Source organism: Eleutherodactylus coqui, chromosome 6, assembly GCF_035609145.1.
Source record: "Eleutherodactylus coqui strain aEleCoq1 chromosome 6, aEleCoq1.hap1, whole genome shotgun sequence".
Taxonomy (NCBI): domain Eukaryota; kingdom Metazoa; phylum Chordata; class Amphibia; order Anura; family Eleutherodactylidae; genus Eleutherodactylus; species Eleutherodactylus coqui.
In genome coordinates this window covers 228,316,413-228,330,244 of record NC_089842.1, presented here as the reverse complement: position 1 = coordinate 228,330,244, position 13,832 = coordinate 228,316,413, and the positions used below count along the sequence as shown (strand labels likewise).

Here is a 13,832-nt window from a genome sequence, read left to right as displayed (position 1 = left end):
GACGGGGCACTATTACCCTATGGGGATAACAAATGGGGCACTATCACCTTATGGGGAGGCACAATTAACTTATGAGGGGCACAGAGGGAGCACTACTACCTTGTAGTAGCAAAAATGGGGGTACTATAAACCTATGGGGGCACAAAGGTGTCACTGTTAGCTTGTAGAAATGCTATTACTAAGTGGAGACACAAAGGGGGCACTATTACCTTGTAGGGACATTGTAACCGTGGGGCACCAAGGAGCACTGTTACCTTGTAGGGGGCACTGAAGGGTATTATTACTATGGGGAACAAAGAAGGCATTACTTTGTGGGGGCACAAAGGGGGCATTATTACTGTGTGGGGACACGTATAACATTCAGGAGGGATGAGGCCTTCTTTACCTGAGACTGACAATGTCCAGTAGGCTTCTCTGTACCTAAAGCTCCCCCCCCAAACACATACAAGGAAACCTAGGATCCCCGCTGTGTTAGAGTGTATGAAACCGGTATATATGGCTGCACATACAGCAACTTAGTACATGGGACTCAATGAGAGGTTTACCCCATTCCCCTTCACGGTGAGAGGTGTCAACCCCCATTGGGAGAAAGGAAGCAAGGTCCATGCCCTAGGGGGGAGGCCAAGACTTGTTTTTTTTTATTGGCCCCTCATCTTCTCTATGGAGATGGCCTGTGGTTCCCGCATTGAGGCTCGTGATTTTGTGTTCACGTTCTTATATTCCGGCGACAGCACTAGGAGCCGCACACCTCCCCCGCACTGTTTATTGGAGTGTCATTCACCCCTCATCTCTAATTACAAACCGACTTGGGAAATAATTATTTTAGCTGTCAAATCAGGTGCGAGCGCAAAACTAAAATGACTCTCAAAACAAGGGTTTTTTTTTTTTTGCTGTTATTAAATTCCCCCATCTGGGTGCACAATAAGACGCTTTCTGGTAATTGTGTTTAACAAGCAGCCTTGTCTTTTGTGGAGTCAGACACTAGTAAAATGTTCGCTGCACAATGGGAACGGCTGGTGGAGCGTCTGCCCATCCCCCGTCCCCGTATTGTACAGAGATATACAAAAATAAAGAATTAAAAACTGAAAAAAACTTTTTTCTACAAACGGCAGCTCCATCCACCACATAATTCCGCACGGACGTTATCGGCATCCCCATGTTAATAGAGCATGAACGTAGTTTTTAACCCCTTAGTGACACGCCCTATTCTGGTCCTAAGGACTCAACAATTTTTTGAGGATTTTCATCTTGGCTCTTCAAAAGCTGTAACTTTTTTTTTTTTTTCCATTGACATAGCCATATGGGGGACTGTTTTTTTGAGTGGCGAGCTAGAGTTTTTATTGGCACCTTTTTTTGGGTACATATAGTGTATTGTAGAACTTTTATTGGTTTTTTTTTGCAGGGCAGGGAGCAAAAAAAAAACATTCTGTTATTGTTTTTATTTTTTTTACAGCATTAATCATGCAGCATAAATGACCCAGTACATTTTTTTTAGCAGGTCGGTGCGATTACAACACTACCACAATTATATTTCTTTAGGTTTTTTTTTTTGCTTTCGCAGCATAAAACCCCTTTTTTTTTAATTGCTTTTTTTTTTTCAAATGCTGCATTTAAAGTCCCATAACTTTTTTATTTTTCCAGCTAAGCAAGGGTTTGTTTTCTGTGCGATGAGCTGAAGGTTTTATTGGTATTTTTGGTTACATATGATTTCTTTTTTTTCCCCAACGTTTACCGTGCAGGAACGGGTGAACAGGTTTTTAGAAATGCAGCGATACCAAACGGGGTTTTTTTAAAAATGATATAAACAAATAGGTCAAAATATGCAAAAATTATTTTTTTTAATTATTTTTATTGAATTTTTTATGTCCCTGTAGGGGAGCTGAACCTGAGATGCTATGATCACACTGATAATACACTGCAGTACTTCTGTACCACAACGCATTACCACTTTAAAAAAAAGCGATCACAATCCATGGAAATCCGGGACAATATTGCCTGGCATCCAATTGCCAGGGCAACCCGTTAACTCTCCACGACGACATGGCAGTGCCGCTTTTTAACCGCTGTCCCTCCATCCTGGATCTGTTTGTGAATGCCCCAGCTCCCTATTCCCCTCCCCTAACTTGTTGCCTGTGCCCACCCCTGTTTCTAGTACCAAGCGCACTATTAAGGCGTACAAAGGGCATAGCTTAGCATAAAAAGGGCATGGCCTAACAGAAACATATGCTGCGGTGCGCTATGTGCGCTGCTAAGGTTGTACTTCTTTTCGTTGTTCAAAAGTTGGAAGGTATGCATGAGCTCCACCTGCCCCGACCTCGGCTGGTAATTATGACCACGTCCTTGCTTGCTCCTTTGATACAACGCTTCAGTACCCTCCGGCCCACCCAGGTCAGCTATCACGACACCAGGATACTTTTGCGGAAATAACTTGGGGGTTCCCAGCAGCGGAGACCAGATCCCTCACAAAGGGCTTAAAGGGTGAAAACCAAGGAACCCCTTAGAGCAGCCCAAAGCCAAATCAGTCGATGACGCTGTGGGTCTATGCCTGTCACATTACACCCAGTAATTTGCCTGGCAAATCAAGTGATTGGAAGACTGGCATCAGGCCGTATGGAATTCTCCTTTAAGAGATCGTCATGAACACTTCCTACAATGAGTTGCTGCTTAGAATGCGATCCATCATCGCCGGGCAGCACCTCTGACACCTACAAGGATGTAATCGGCTACTTAGCCCAGCAAGCTCAATCATATTTCATGTTGCGGGCCATATAATGAGGACGGTATTTATAGTGATGTCAGCTTTGGCAGCAGACGGTGACAAATCAAGTGCGTGCAGGTCCATGCATGTCACAGCGGCTCCCATGAGTGTGCCGCGCACTTCTGATAATGACCCGTCCACATGCCGCCAGCAGCCGGGAACATGATGTAGTGGAACTCCACCGGCTCTTAATTATGCTAATGAACTGTAACTCAGCCTGAGCTCGTTGAACACTGAGCATAACAGCCAGAAAAATGTGAGCGGGCCGCAGGGGCACAGGGGACCGTCCGGGGCACACGGCTATTTCTGTAATAGCAAGGCTGAACAGGTATCAACAGCGCTCCGTACCTACCAAGAGTGGCTGACAACTGCAGCGAAGATGTGTCACTAGATTCTGTAATATCCAATGACTGCCAGCTGTGCCAGGCAGGATGTATCAACAGTAACCAGCATGTGCCAAAAGTATCTACCAGATACAGTAACCAATATACCACCAGTACACATCATAGCATATCAATAGTGCCCAACATGTACCAGCAGGGTGCTACAAGAATAGTACCTAACATATGGGCAGTGCCCATTGGAGTGTTTCCATAACCCCAAATGTGCCAGCAGTGACTACAGAAATAATGCTTAACATAATGCCAGTGCCCATCACAGTGTATCCAGAACCCAGCATGTGCCAACGTTAATGTAACGCCAGTGCCCATCACTGTGTATCAGTAGCACCCAACATATGCCAGCAGTGTGCTACATAAATAGTGCCTAACATACTGTCAGTGCCTATCACAGGTATCATATCTATCTATCTATCTATCTATCTATCTATCTATCTATCTATCTCATATCTATATATCTCATATCTATCTATCTATCTATCTATCTATCTATCTCCTATCTATCTATCTATCTATCTATCTATCTCTTATCTATCTATCTATCTATCTATCTATCTATCTCCTATCTATTTATCTCATATCTATCTATCTCCTACCTATTATCTATCTATCAATCTATCTCATATCTATCTATCTATCTAACTCATATCTATCTATCTATCTATCTATCTATCTATCTATCCATCTATCTATCTATCTATCTCATATCTATCTGTCTCTCTATCTATCTATCTCATATCTATCTATCTATCTATTTATCTCATATCTATCTATCTATCTCATATTTATCTATCTATCTCATATCTATCTCATATTTATCTATCTCATATCTATCTATCTATCTATCTATCTCATATCTATCTATCTATCTATCTATCTATCTATCTATCTATCACATATCCTATCTATCTATCTCATATCTATCTATCTATCTATCTATCTATCTATCACACATCTATCTATCTATCTATCTCCTATCTATTTATCTCATATCTATCTATCTCCTACCTATTATCTATCTATCAATCTATCTCATATCTATCTATCTATCTCATATTTATCTATCTATCTCATATCTATCTCATATTTATCTATCTCATATCTATCTATCTATCTCATATCTATCTATGTCTCTATCTATCTATCTCATATTTATCTATCTATCTCATATCTATCTATCTATCTATCTATCTATCTATCTATCTATCTATCTATCATATATCTATCTATCTATCTCATATTTATCTATCTATCTCATATCTATCTATCTATCTATCTATCTATCTATCTCCTACCTATTATCTATCTATCTATCTATCTATCTATCTCATATCTATCTCATATCTATCTATCTATCTATCTATCTCATATCTATCTATCTATCTAATATCTATCTATCTATCTATCTATCTATCTATCTATCTATCTATCTCTCTCATATCTATCTATCTCATATCTATCTATCTATCTCTCTCATATCTATCTATCTATCTCATATCTATCTATCTATCTATCTATCTATCTATCTATCTATCTATCTCCTATCTATCTATCTATCTATCTCCTATCTATCTATCTATCTATCTATCTATCTATCTATCTATCTATCTATCTATCTATCTATCTATCTATCTATCTATCTCATATCTATCTATCTATCTCTCTCCTATCTATCTATCTATCTACTAAAAAGGGGACAATTACTAAGGGCGCCATCTAATGCCAAGCAGAGGAAACACAACTTGCAATGGCCTCTCACCACCCATGAATCGGTAGCAGTATGCGCCAACTTTACTTTGGGTTGAGGATTTTTTCAGACCAGTGTTTTGCATCATGGTCATTGTTCCCAGTTCACTGCGCATGTTGGAAAGGAAAGAGTTAAACCGACATATTAGTGAGGCTTAATGAGCCCAATTCTCTGCAGAGTTTGGAATTGCTACGTCTGTCAGTCTCAGAGAGCAGTTGTATGTAAGAGGGAAGAGCAGACATGGACCCAAAAATGGTGACAACGGCGATAAAAAACCCCAAATCCTGTGGGATTTTGGGATTGTTATTCCTCAGGTCGGGGGGCTGGGATCTCTGGGTCACAGATGGAAGAGAGTTCTGTTTTTCTGCAAGTGTTGATGAGGGTTTGGCAGGGAGAGCGTGCAGATTGGGGGTCATTCTCTATGCACTTCTGTGCAGTTGGCAGGGTCATCGCCATTAGGATACAGTATGTATTGTGTATGTGTTTGTGGAGCCAGGTTGTACATCTCTATAGAAGCGGTTTCCATGACGATGCGTAGCGATGTAGACCCCCCCTCCCCCCAATTCCTGAACTTGAAATGGTCCTTTGTTGAGCAGAGAAGCAGAGACGGCGCATTATGTACAATGAGTCCATTCTAAGACGTATCAATCTAGTGTTAACCGAAGCAGCTGATACATTGTAACAGGTTACACAGACCTTGTACCCCATAGCATGATACAATCCCAAACTGTCATCACACACCATGCCGTCACAATTTAACTCCAGCCAGCAAAATCGCCACAAGTGTCTCGTGCCGCGGCTTTTTCCGCTCGGATTCCACATCAACAGCAGTTATTCTATGGATTTCTTCCACAGATCCGCACGCGGATGTAGATCTTTTCAATGGGCAAATCTGCGTGTGGTTTTCCGGGCATGGAAACCGCGTGACACCTATTGTTTTTCCACATGTGGAATTGAAATCCGCATGCAGAAAAATCCACGTCACAGACTTTGGCGCAGGTTTCCATTAGAAGCAATGGGACTTTTTAGGACACGGATTTCCCAGTGGACTTGTTGCAGGATCCGTGTGACTTCATTGTTTGTATACATCGCAATACGCCCTTTTCACGCTAGCGTTTTACCAATCCTTTGTGGAACAGCAAGATGGAAAGCAAATGTTTATACTCCAGAGCTGCACTCACTATTCTGCTGGTGGAGCCAGCTGTACTGATCCTGAGTTACATCCTATATTATACCCCAGAGCTGCACTCACTATTCTGCTGTGGAGTCACTGTGTACATACATTATTTATCCTGTACTGATCCTGAGTTACATCCTGTATTATACTCCAGAGCTGCACTCACTATTCTGCTGGTGGAGTCACTGTGTACATACATTACTTATCCTGTACTGATCCTGATTTACATCCTGTATTGTACTCCAGAGCTACACTCACTATTCTGCTAGTGGAGTCATTGTGTACATACATTACTTATCCTGTACTGATCCTGAGTTACATCCTGTATTATACTCCAGAGCTGCACTCACTATTCTGCTGGTGGAGTCACTGTGTACATACATTACTTATCCTGTACTGATCCTGATTTACATCCTGTATTATACCCCAGAACTGCACTCACTATTCTGCTAGTGGAGTCACTGTGTACATACATTACTTATCCTGTACTGCTCCTGAGTTACATCCTGTATTATACTGCAGAGCTGCACTCACTATTCTGCTGGTGGAGTCACTGTGTACATACATTACTTATCCTGTACTGATCCTGAGTTACATCATGTATTATACTGCAGAGCTGCACTCACTATTCTGCTGGTGGAGTCACTGTGTACATACATTACTTATCCCGTACTGACCCTGAGTTACATCTTGTATTATACTCCAGAGCTGCACTCACTATTCTGCTGGTGGAGTCACTGTGTACATACATTACTTATCCTATACTGATCCTGAGTTACATCCTGTATTATGCTCCAGAGCTGCACTCACTATTCTTCTGGTGGAGTCACTATATACATACATTACTTATCCTGTACTCATCCTGAGTTATATCCTGTATTATACCCCAGAGCTGCACTCACTATTCTGCTGGTGGAGTCACTGTGTACATACATTACTTATCCTGTACTGATCCTGAGTTACATCATGTATTATACTCCAGAGCTGCACTCACCATTCTGCTGGTGGAGTCACTGTGTACATACATTACTTATCCTGTACTGATCCTGAGTTACATCCTGTATTATACTCCAGAGCTGCACTCACTATTCTGTTGGCGGAGTCACTGTGTAGATACATTACTTATCCTGTACTGATCCTGAGTTACATCCTGTATTATACCCCAGAGCTGCACTCACTGTTCTGCTAGTGGAGTCACTGTGTACATACATTACTAATCCTGTACTGATCATGCGGTACATCCTGTATTATACCCCAGAGCTGCACTCACTATTCTGCTGGTGAAGTCACTGTGTACATACATTACTTATCCTGTACTGATCCTGAGTTACATCCTGTATTATACTCCAGAGCTGCACTCACTATTCCGCTAGTGGAGTCATCTTGTACATAAATTACATTTCTGTCAATGGGAGAAAATCGGACGCCAACTGTAAAACTTCTTGTGGTCATTGCGAGTCGCCCTCGGTTTTTGGTCTGATAAGGAAACAGAGAGGTTACAGTAATCGGCGATCATGCGACGACCGACTCATTATCCAAAAGTCACCCCAGCTTTATAGCTACACCGTAAGTCAATAGTCGGAAAATCCCTTTAAGTGGGCTGAGGGGATTTGTCCAGGAAGACTCCTTAGATTTCAATGCGTCAAGAAGACTTCCGAGAATTCTTCCTTTAGGCGCGAGGACTGTAAACCGCATAAACCGCGTCCCCTGGAGAGAGTCTCATCCCCACAATGAGCACTGGCGGAGGGCTCCTAACCTCGACATGACGACACTCCGGCGGTGCGGCGGCTAATCAGGTCCGCTTGAGATGTACTCAGGCACCAGGCTTTTCATGTCCGTGCCGGGCACTTCTCGCAGAGAATTACGCCAATTTACCACTAATGAAGAAATGTTTGATCAGCGAGGTTAACGCAGTCTGGTCTGTTTGTGCTCCATTCCGACAAAACATCGTGTTCTCCGCGAAGCCTCGCCGCTCCGAGCCCCCCCGTATAATCAGAATAGAGATCTCTATGGCAACCAGGTGCTTCACTTTTTAATTTAATTGGACTTATTCTTTAACGTCTATAACCTGCTCCTTCTGTAGGATTGTTTACGAAGACGGAAAGAAATCTATGACATAAATAGGAAAGATGAAAGTTTACGCCGAGCCGCTCGCTCAGAGGGAGGCAGCCATTCTGTGGGACATTACCATACAATTGGTGTTGATGTTTGGGGTTCACTTAACAGAAATAGGGCAACATTAAAATGAAGGTGTCTGTTGCCCGTAGCAACAAGTCAGGTCACTTTAATTTTTCACAGTTGGTATCTCATCAGTTGATATTGATATAGGGTTGCCACCCGACCGGTAGCCCACTGGCTTGGCCGGTAATATGTCCAGAGTGCCGGTGCCGGTATTTATTTTTTACCATCCCTATTAGAGGCGGGTAAAAAATTCTTACCTGCACAGAGCAGCTCCAGCCCGGCAGCAGACAGTTTTGTTCCCTCATGTACCTCTCCTCCCGGCATCTGCGTTCCAGACACCGCTCACTCAGGGCCCTGGACTCCCCCCAACATCTGCGTTGTGTTCAATACATTTACAAACACCACAGGAAAGAGTCCGGGGGGGGGGGGGGGGGGGTCACTATTATTACTGGGGCCATTGTGGAGAGCACTATTACTACTGGGACCACTATGGGGGTCACTATTACTACTAAGACCACTGCAGGAGTCATTATTACTACTGGGACCACTATGGGGGTCACTATTACTACTAAGACCACTGCAGGAGTCATTATTACTACTGGGACCACTATGGGGGTCACTATTACTACTGAGACCACTGCAGGAGTTACTGTTACTACTGAGACCCCTATGGGGGTCAGTATTACTACTGAGGCCACTGCAGGAGTCACTATTACTACTGGGACCACTATGGGGGGTCACTATTACTACTAAGACCACTGCAGGAGTCACTATTACTACTGGGACCACTATGGGGGTCAGTATTACTACTGAGGCCACTGCAGGAGTCACTATTACTACTGGGACCACTAGGGGGGTCACTATTACTACTAAGACCACTGCAGGAGTCACTATTACTACTGGGACCACTATGGGGGTCAGTATTACTACTGAGGCCACTGCAGGAGTCACTATTACTACTGGGACCACTATGGGGGTCACTATTACTACTGAGACCACTGCAGGAGTCACTATTACTACTGGGACCACTAAGGGGGTCACTATTACTACTGGGACCATTATGGGGGTCAGTGTTACTACTGAGACCACTGCAGGAGTTACTATTACTGCTGGGACCACTATGGGGGTTACTATTACTACTGGGACCACTATGGGGGGTTACTATTACTACTGTGACTAGTATGGGGGGCACTATTACTACTGGGGCCATTGTGGAGAGCACTATTACTTCTGGGACCACTATGGGGGTCACTATTACTACTGAGACCACTGCAGGAGTTACTACTACTACTGGGACCACTATGGGGGTCACTATTACTACTAAGACCACTGCAGGAGTCACTATTACTACTGGGACCACTAAGGGGGTCACTATTACTACTGAGACCACTGCAGGAGTCACTATTACTACTGGGACCACTATGGGGGTCAGTTTTACTACTGAGACCACTGCAGGAGTTACTATTACTGCTGGGACCACTATGGGGGTTACTATTACTACTGGGACCAGTATGGGGGGCACTATTATTATTGGAGCTTACTACTAGGGCTACTAATGGTGGCATTATTGCTACTGGGCTAACTATCAAATCACTATTACCATTGGGGCTACTATAGGGGCACTATTACTACTGGAGGTACTAACAGGGGCACTCTTAATATTGGGGTCACTATTACTATTGGGACCACAACTGGGGCCACTGTTGCTATTGGGGCCACTAAGAGGGGCGCAATTACTAGTAGGGGCCACTAGAGTTAAAAACATACTGTGTGGTAAGCCACGTCCCCAACCACTCCCCATTTTACCTTGGCTGGTATTTCTTTATGACAAAGGTGGCAACTCACATTGATTTTAGGTCTTCAATGCGTTACATTATAGGAAGGAGATTGTCCAACACAATGTGGGCTGTCCTGGATGGAGCAGACGGAGGACCTAATGTTGGCTTCATTGTGTGTATTGGGATAAAGGGGCAGATCTATGAAGGTATCTGAAAGAAGAACCATCTTTGTTGCCCACAGCAACCAGTCACAGAGCAGCTTTCATTTGACCACAGCAAAATATGACATGAAAGCTGCGCCGTGATTGGTTGCTGTGGGCAATACGTTTTTTCTTCTAAATACTTTCCTATATTAAGGATGTTGTTGAGAAACGTTGGGGACGAAGTGTCCAACTCGGCCATGTCGGGGACACAGAATGGACTATGTAGTTGACACAATAGCTATCTCTACTACAGACAGAGGATATCATTTCTGCCCCTACTGTGGACGGAGGAATAAATGTCCGCCGCTATTGTTGAAGAAGAACAAAGGGGAAGATTCGGGGCTTATTCACATGGCTATATTTTCGGCCACATGTGTAACTGACTGCCCCCGTCTGAATAGCGCCTTATTCTTCTTGTTGCGCCACAAGTGAAGAGTGAGGGCTTCTTCACATGGCCGTATGCGCCACTACGCTCACTGCTACGGAGCGTAGTTGCGCATGAGCGGGTCTCATTTTTTTTCTCGGAGTATTCCAACGCCGCACAATAGTGTGCGAGTTTCAATAAAGCAGTGATAGCATAGGTCCCGCCTTATCTTTCCCGCCGTCTCATTCAGGCGGCCATATTGCCGGTTGCATTCGAGAATCTGAAGCGCATCTCACATCGCACAGCACACGGACACCGATGTCCACAGACATTACGCATCGCATGTCCTATTCTTGACTATGAATACGGTCGGCAATACGATTTTTTTTTTCACACGGATCTACGGTTGATAGGGGTTGCCACCTAGCTGGTAACTCGTCGGCACAGCTGGTAATCACGTCTCCAGGCCGATGCTGGTATTTATTTTTTACTTACCATATTAATGCCCAGTAAAAAAATATATACCTGCGGCGGGCAGCAACCCCACCATCCAGTATGTCAGTCACTCTATTTCCCATCCAACCGTGGCTGTTGTAAGCAGACTATATGACCCCTGACGTATCCTCCCGTCATCCACATCTTCTGCGCAGCACAGACACTGGGAGGAGAGGTCAGGACAGGAGTCATATAGTCTGCTTACAACAGCGGCGGTCGGGAAACAGACAGAGTGACTGACATACTGGATGGTGGGGTTGCTGCCCGCCGCAGGTATATACCGTGTTTCCCTGAAAATAAGACAGTGTCTTATATTAATTTTTGTTCAAAAAGGTTTAACTTTTTTACATGTATAGCTGCATGGACACTATTTAAATTGACTTTTTTAATTAACTGTTAGCAGGGCTTAATTTTGGAGTAGGGCTTATATTTTAAGCATGAAAAATAATTTTGCATCCTCAAAAATTCTGGAAAATCATGCTATGTCTTATTTTCAGGGAAACAGGGTATTTAGAGGTGTATATATATGCAAATATATTAAGAGGTAAAAGCAACACCCCTGTGCGCCAGACGGAAGCTGACAATAGATATAAGCTATTGTAGGTTTTAGCTGAAAGTTTCGGGAATACATTATAGTAAATCTCAAAGTCTGTGCATGGCCACACCCCATATTGCTAGGCCCTGCCCACTTTTAAAAAATGTGGCAGAACCTGCTGCAAGCCATCCAAAAAATTGCAATGTTGGTGATTGCTCCAAAATTGCCACTTTTCTGCACCAGAAATCTGGCATACAAAACATAATACATATGCCCCAAAATATCTGCTTCTACTAGACTGAAGATGGGGTGGGTTGAATTTATGTTACATGCCCCATATTGACGAAAACCAGTTGCAGGTTTTGGCGCAACCCAGCAACTATTTTCGTTTTTCGGCTATTCTCCCCCAAAAATGTGCGGGGCTTGGCAGGAGAGGCTTTTTGCAGCAGATTTATAATAATTTAGTCTAGAAACTGATGTAAATTATAGCGCAAACCTACGCAATTGCAACACAAAACTAGGTGGCATAAATTTCCTTTTCTGGCACATGCAGCAAGGCAAAAGTTGCGGCAACTTTTTGAAAAGATTCTGCACCCCCTAATACAGTTGGCGCACCTCCCTCTAGCGCACATTAGATTAAGACAGACATATAAAACGCTATTTTAAATAACTCCGCCTCCTTAGTGTTTGCCTCCATTGTTTGTATGTAGGGTGGGACAACACATCTGCCATCCACCATATTGGCCAGATCCGCCTGGAATATCTGGGATGCTCCAGGGAAAAGGGAACACCTCCCGGATTCCTAAGAAGCTTCATGCAACCACCCACAATGCAGCGCTCCACGTTGGACACCGGGCATGGCATCATCTGACTCAATCCCTGTGTCCAAACGCAAACTCAAGAGGAGGCGTGGCTTGTGAAGAGGAGGTGTTTATGTGCCAAAAAGTTCTAATAATTCTGGGTCACAAAGACAAGTAAAAAGCACAAAATAGGATAAGTCCATTCAATTAAGGAATTTGTAAGGGATCAACCTCATAGACATCCAATAACTATGGCTTAACATGCCACCAGAAAAATGGAAGACCCCTTAAGGGGATTTATCACGGCCAATCTTTAAAGTTTTATTTCAGTTTTACCCACTAGAGGGCAGGTTAGGGCTGCTTTCACACTTGTGTTAGAGCTCAGTTCACGGTTTCCTTCTCTCTGCTCCATTTTTGGAGCGAAGAAACTGGAATAAAACAGAAAAAAATGGATCCGTTGTTTGCACCAATGATTTCAATTGGGATTCAAAAACACGGGAAGCTTCCATACCATCAGGTTTCCGTTTTTTGATAGGAAAATAATGCTGCGGACTGCGATATTTTCCCATCCACAACAACGAAAACGTAATGGAAGAGAGGAAAACTGAAACCTTTTAGTTATTTTTAAACCAACGTGAAATTAATGGGAAAAAACATCCATTCTTTTCTGTTTTATTTCATTTTCTGCCCTCCAAAAACGGAGAAGAGAGACAGAGACTCTGAACTAATGCTAACGCAGGTGTGAGAGCAGGATTAACTGTTGAAACATCAAGCATTATATTGTAGCACATAAAGCCATAACAATCTGATAAAAATAGCTATTATGACACTCACCTAACTTTTTGGCTACACCGGAATCTTCTTCAGCGTCCACCAACCCAAATCCCACCCCTTTATCTTCCAGGACTTGGGCAGCTAACTAGGGAAAAAGACGGAAAAGGGGGAAAAAGAGAAAAAGAGAAGAAATATAATGTTTTAGGACTGTAAAACCAGTCATAGCAATCAGTACATATATTGTATTCTAATATAATGAGATCTCAGCCTCCTAATAACATTAGATCTTGTAATAGCTATGTAAGAATTATTAGTAAGTCACGAGATAAAGGTATTTCATAACGCACTATGAATGAACTAATACTGCCCCCTATGTACAAGAACATAACTACTATAATACTGCCACTATGTACAATAATATAACTACTATAATACTGCCCCCTATGTACAACAACATAACTATTATAATACTGCTCCCTATGTACAAGAATATAACTACTATAATACTGCCCCCTATGTACAAGAATATAACTACTATAATACTGCCCCCTATGTACAAGAATATAACTACTATAATACTGCCCCCTATGTACAAGAATATAACTACTATAATACTGCCCCC

General features: G+C 42.9%; 1 protein-coding gene across 1 annotated transcript in view; it reads right to left on the bottom strand.

Annotated features, from left to right (window-relative positions):
• The window catches only part of CASQ1 (calsequestrin 1), a 73,750-nt gene that overhangs the window by 45,519 nt on the left and 14,399 nt on the right, over positions 1–13,832 (bottom strand). The window contains exon 2 of the mRNA XM_066609036.1: positions 13,271–13,355. Within this exon, the coding sequence (XP_066465133.1) occupies positions 13,271–13,355 (85 nt within the window). The remainder of the gene's footprint in view (positions 1–13,270; positions 13,356–13,832) is intronic.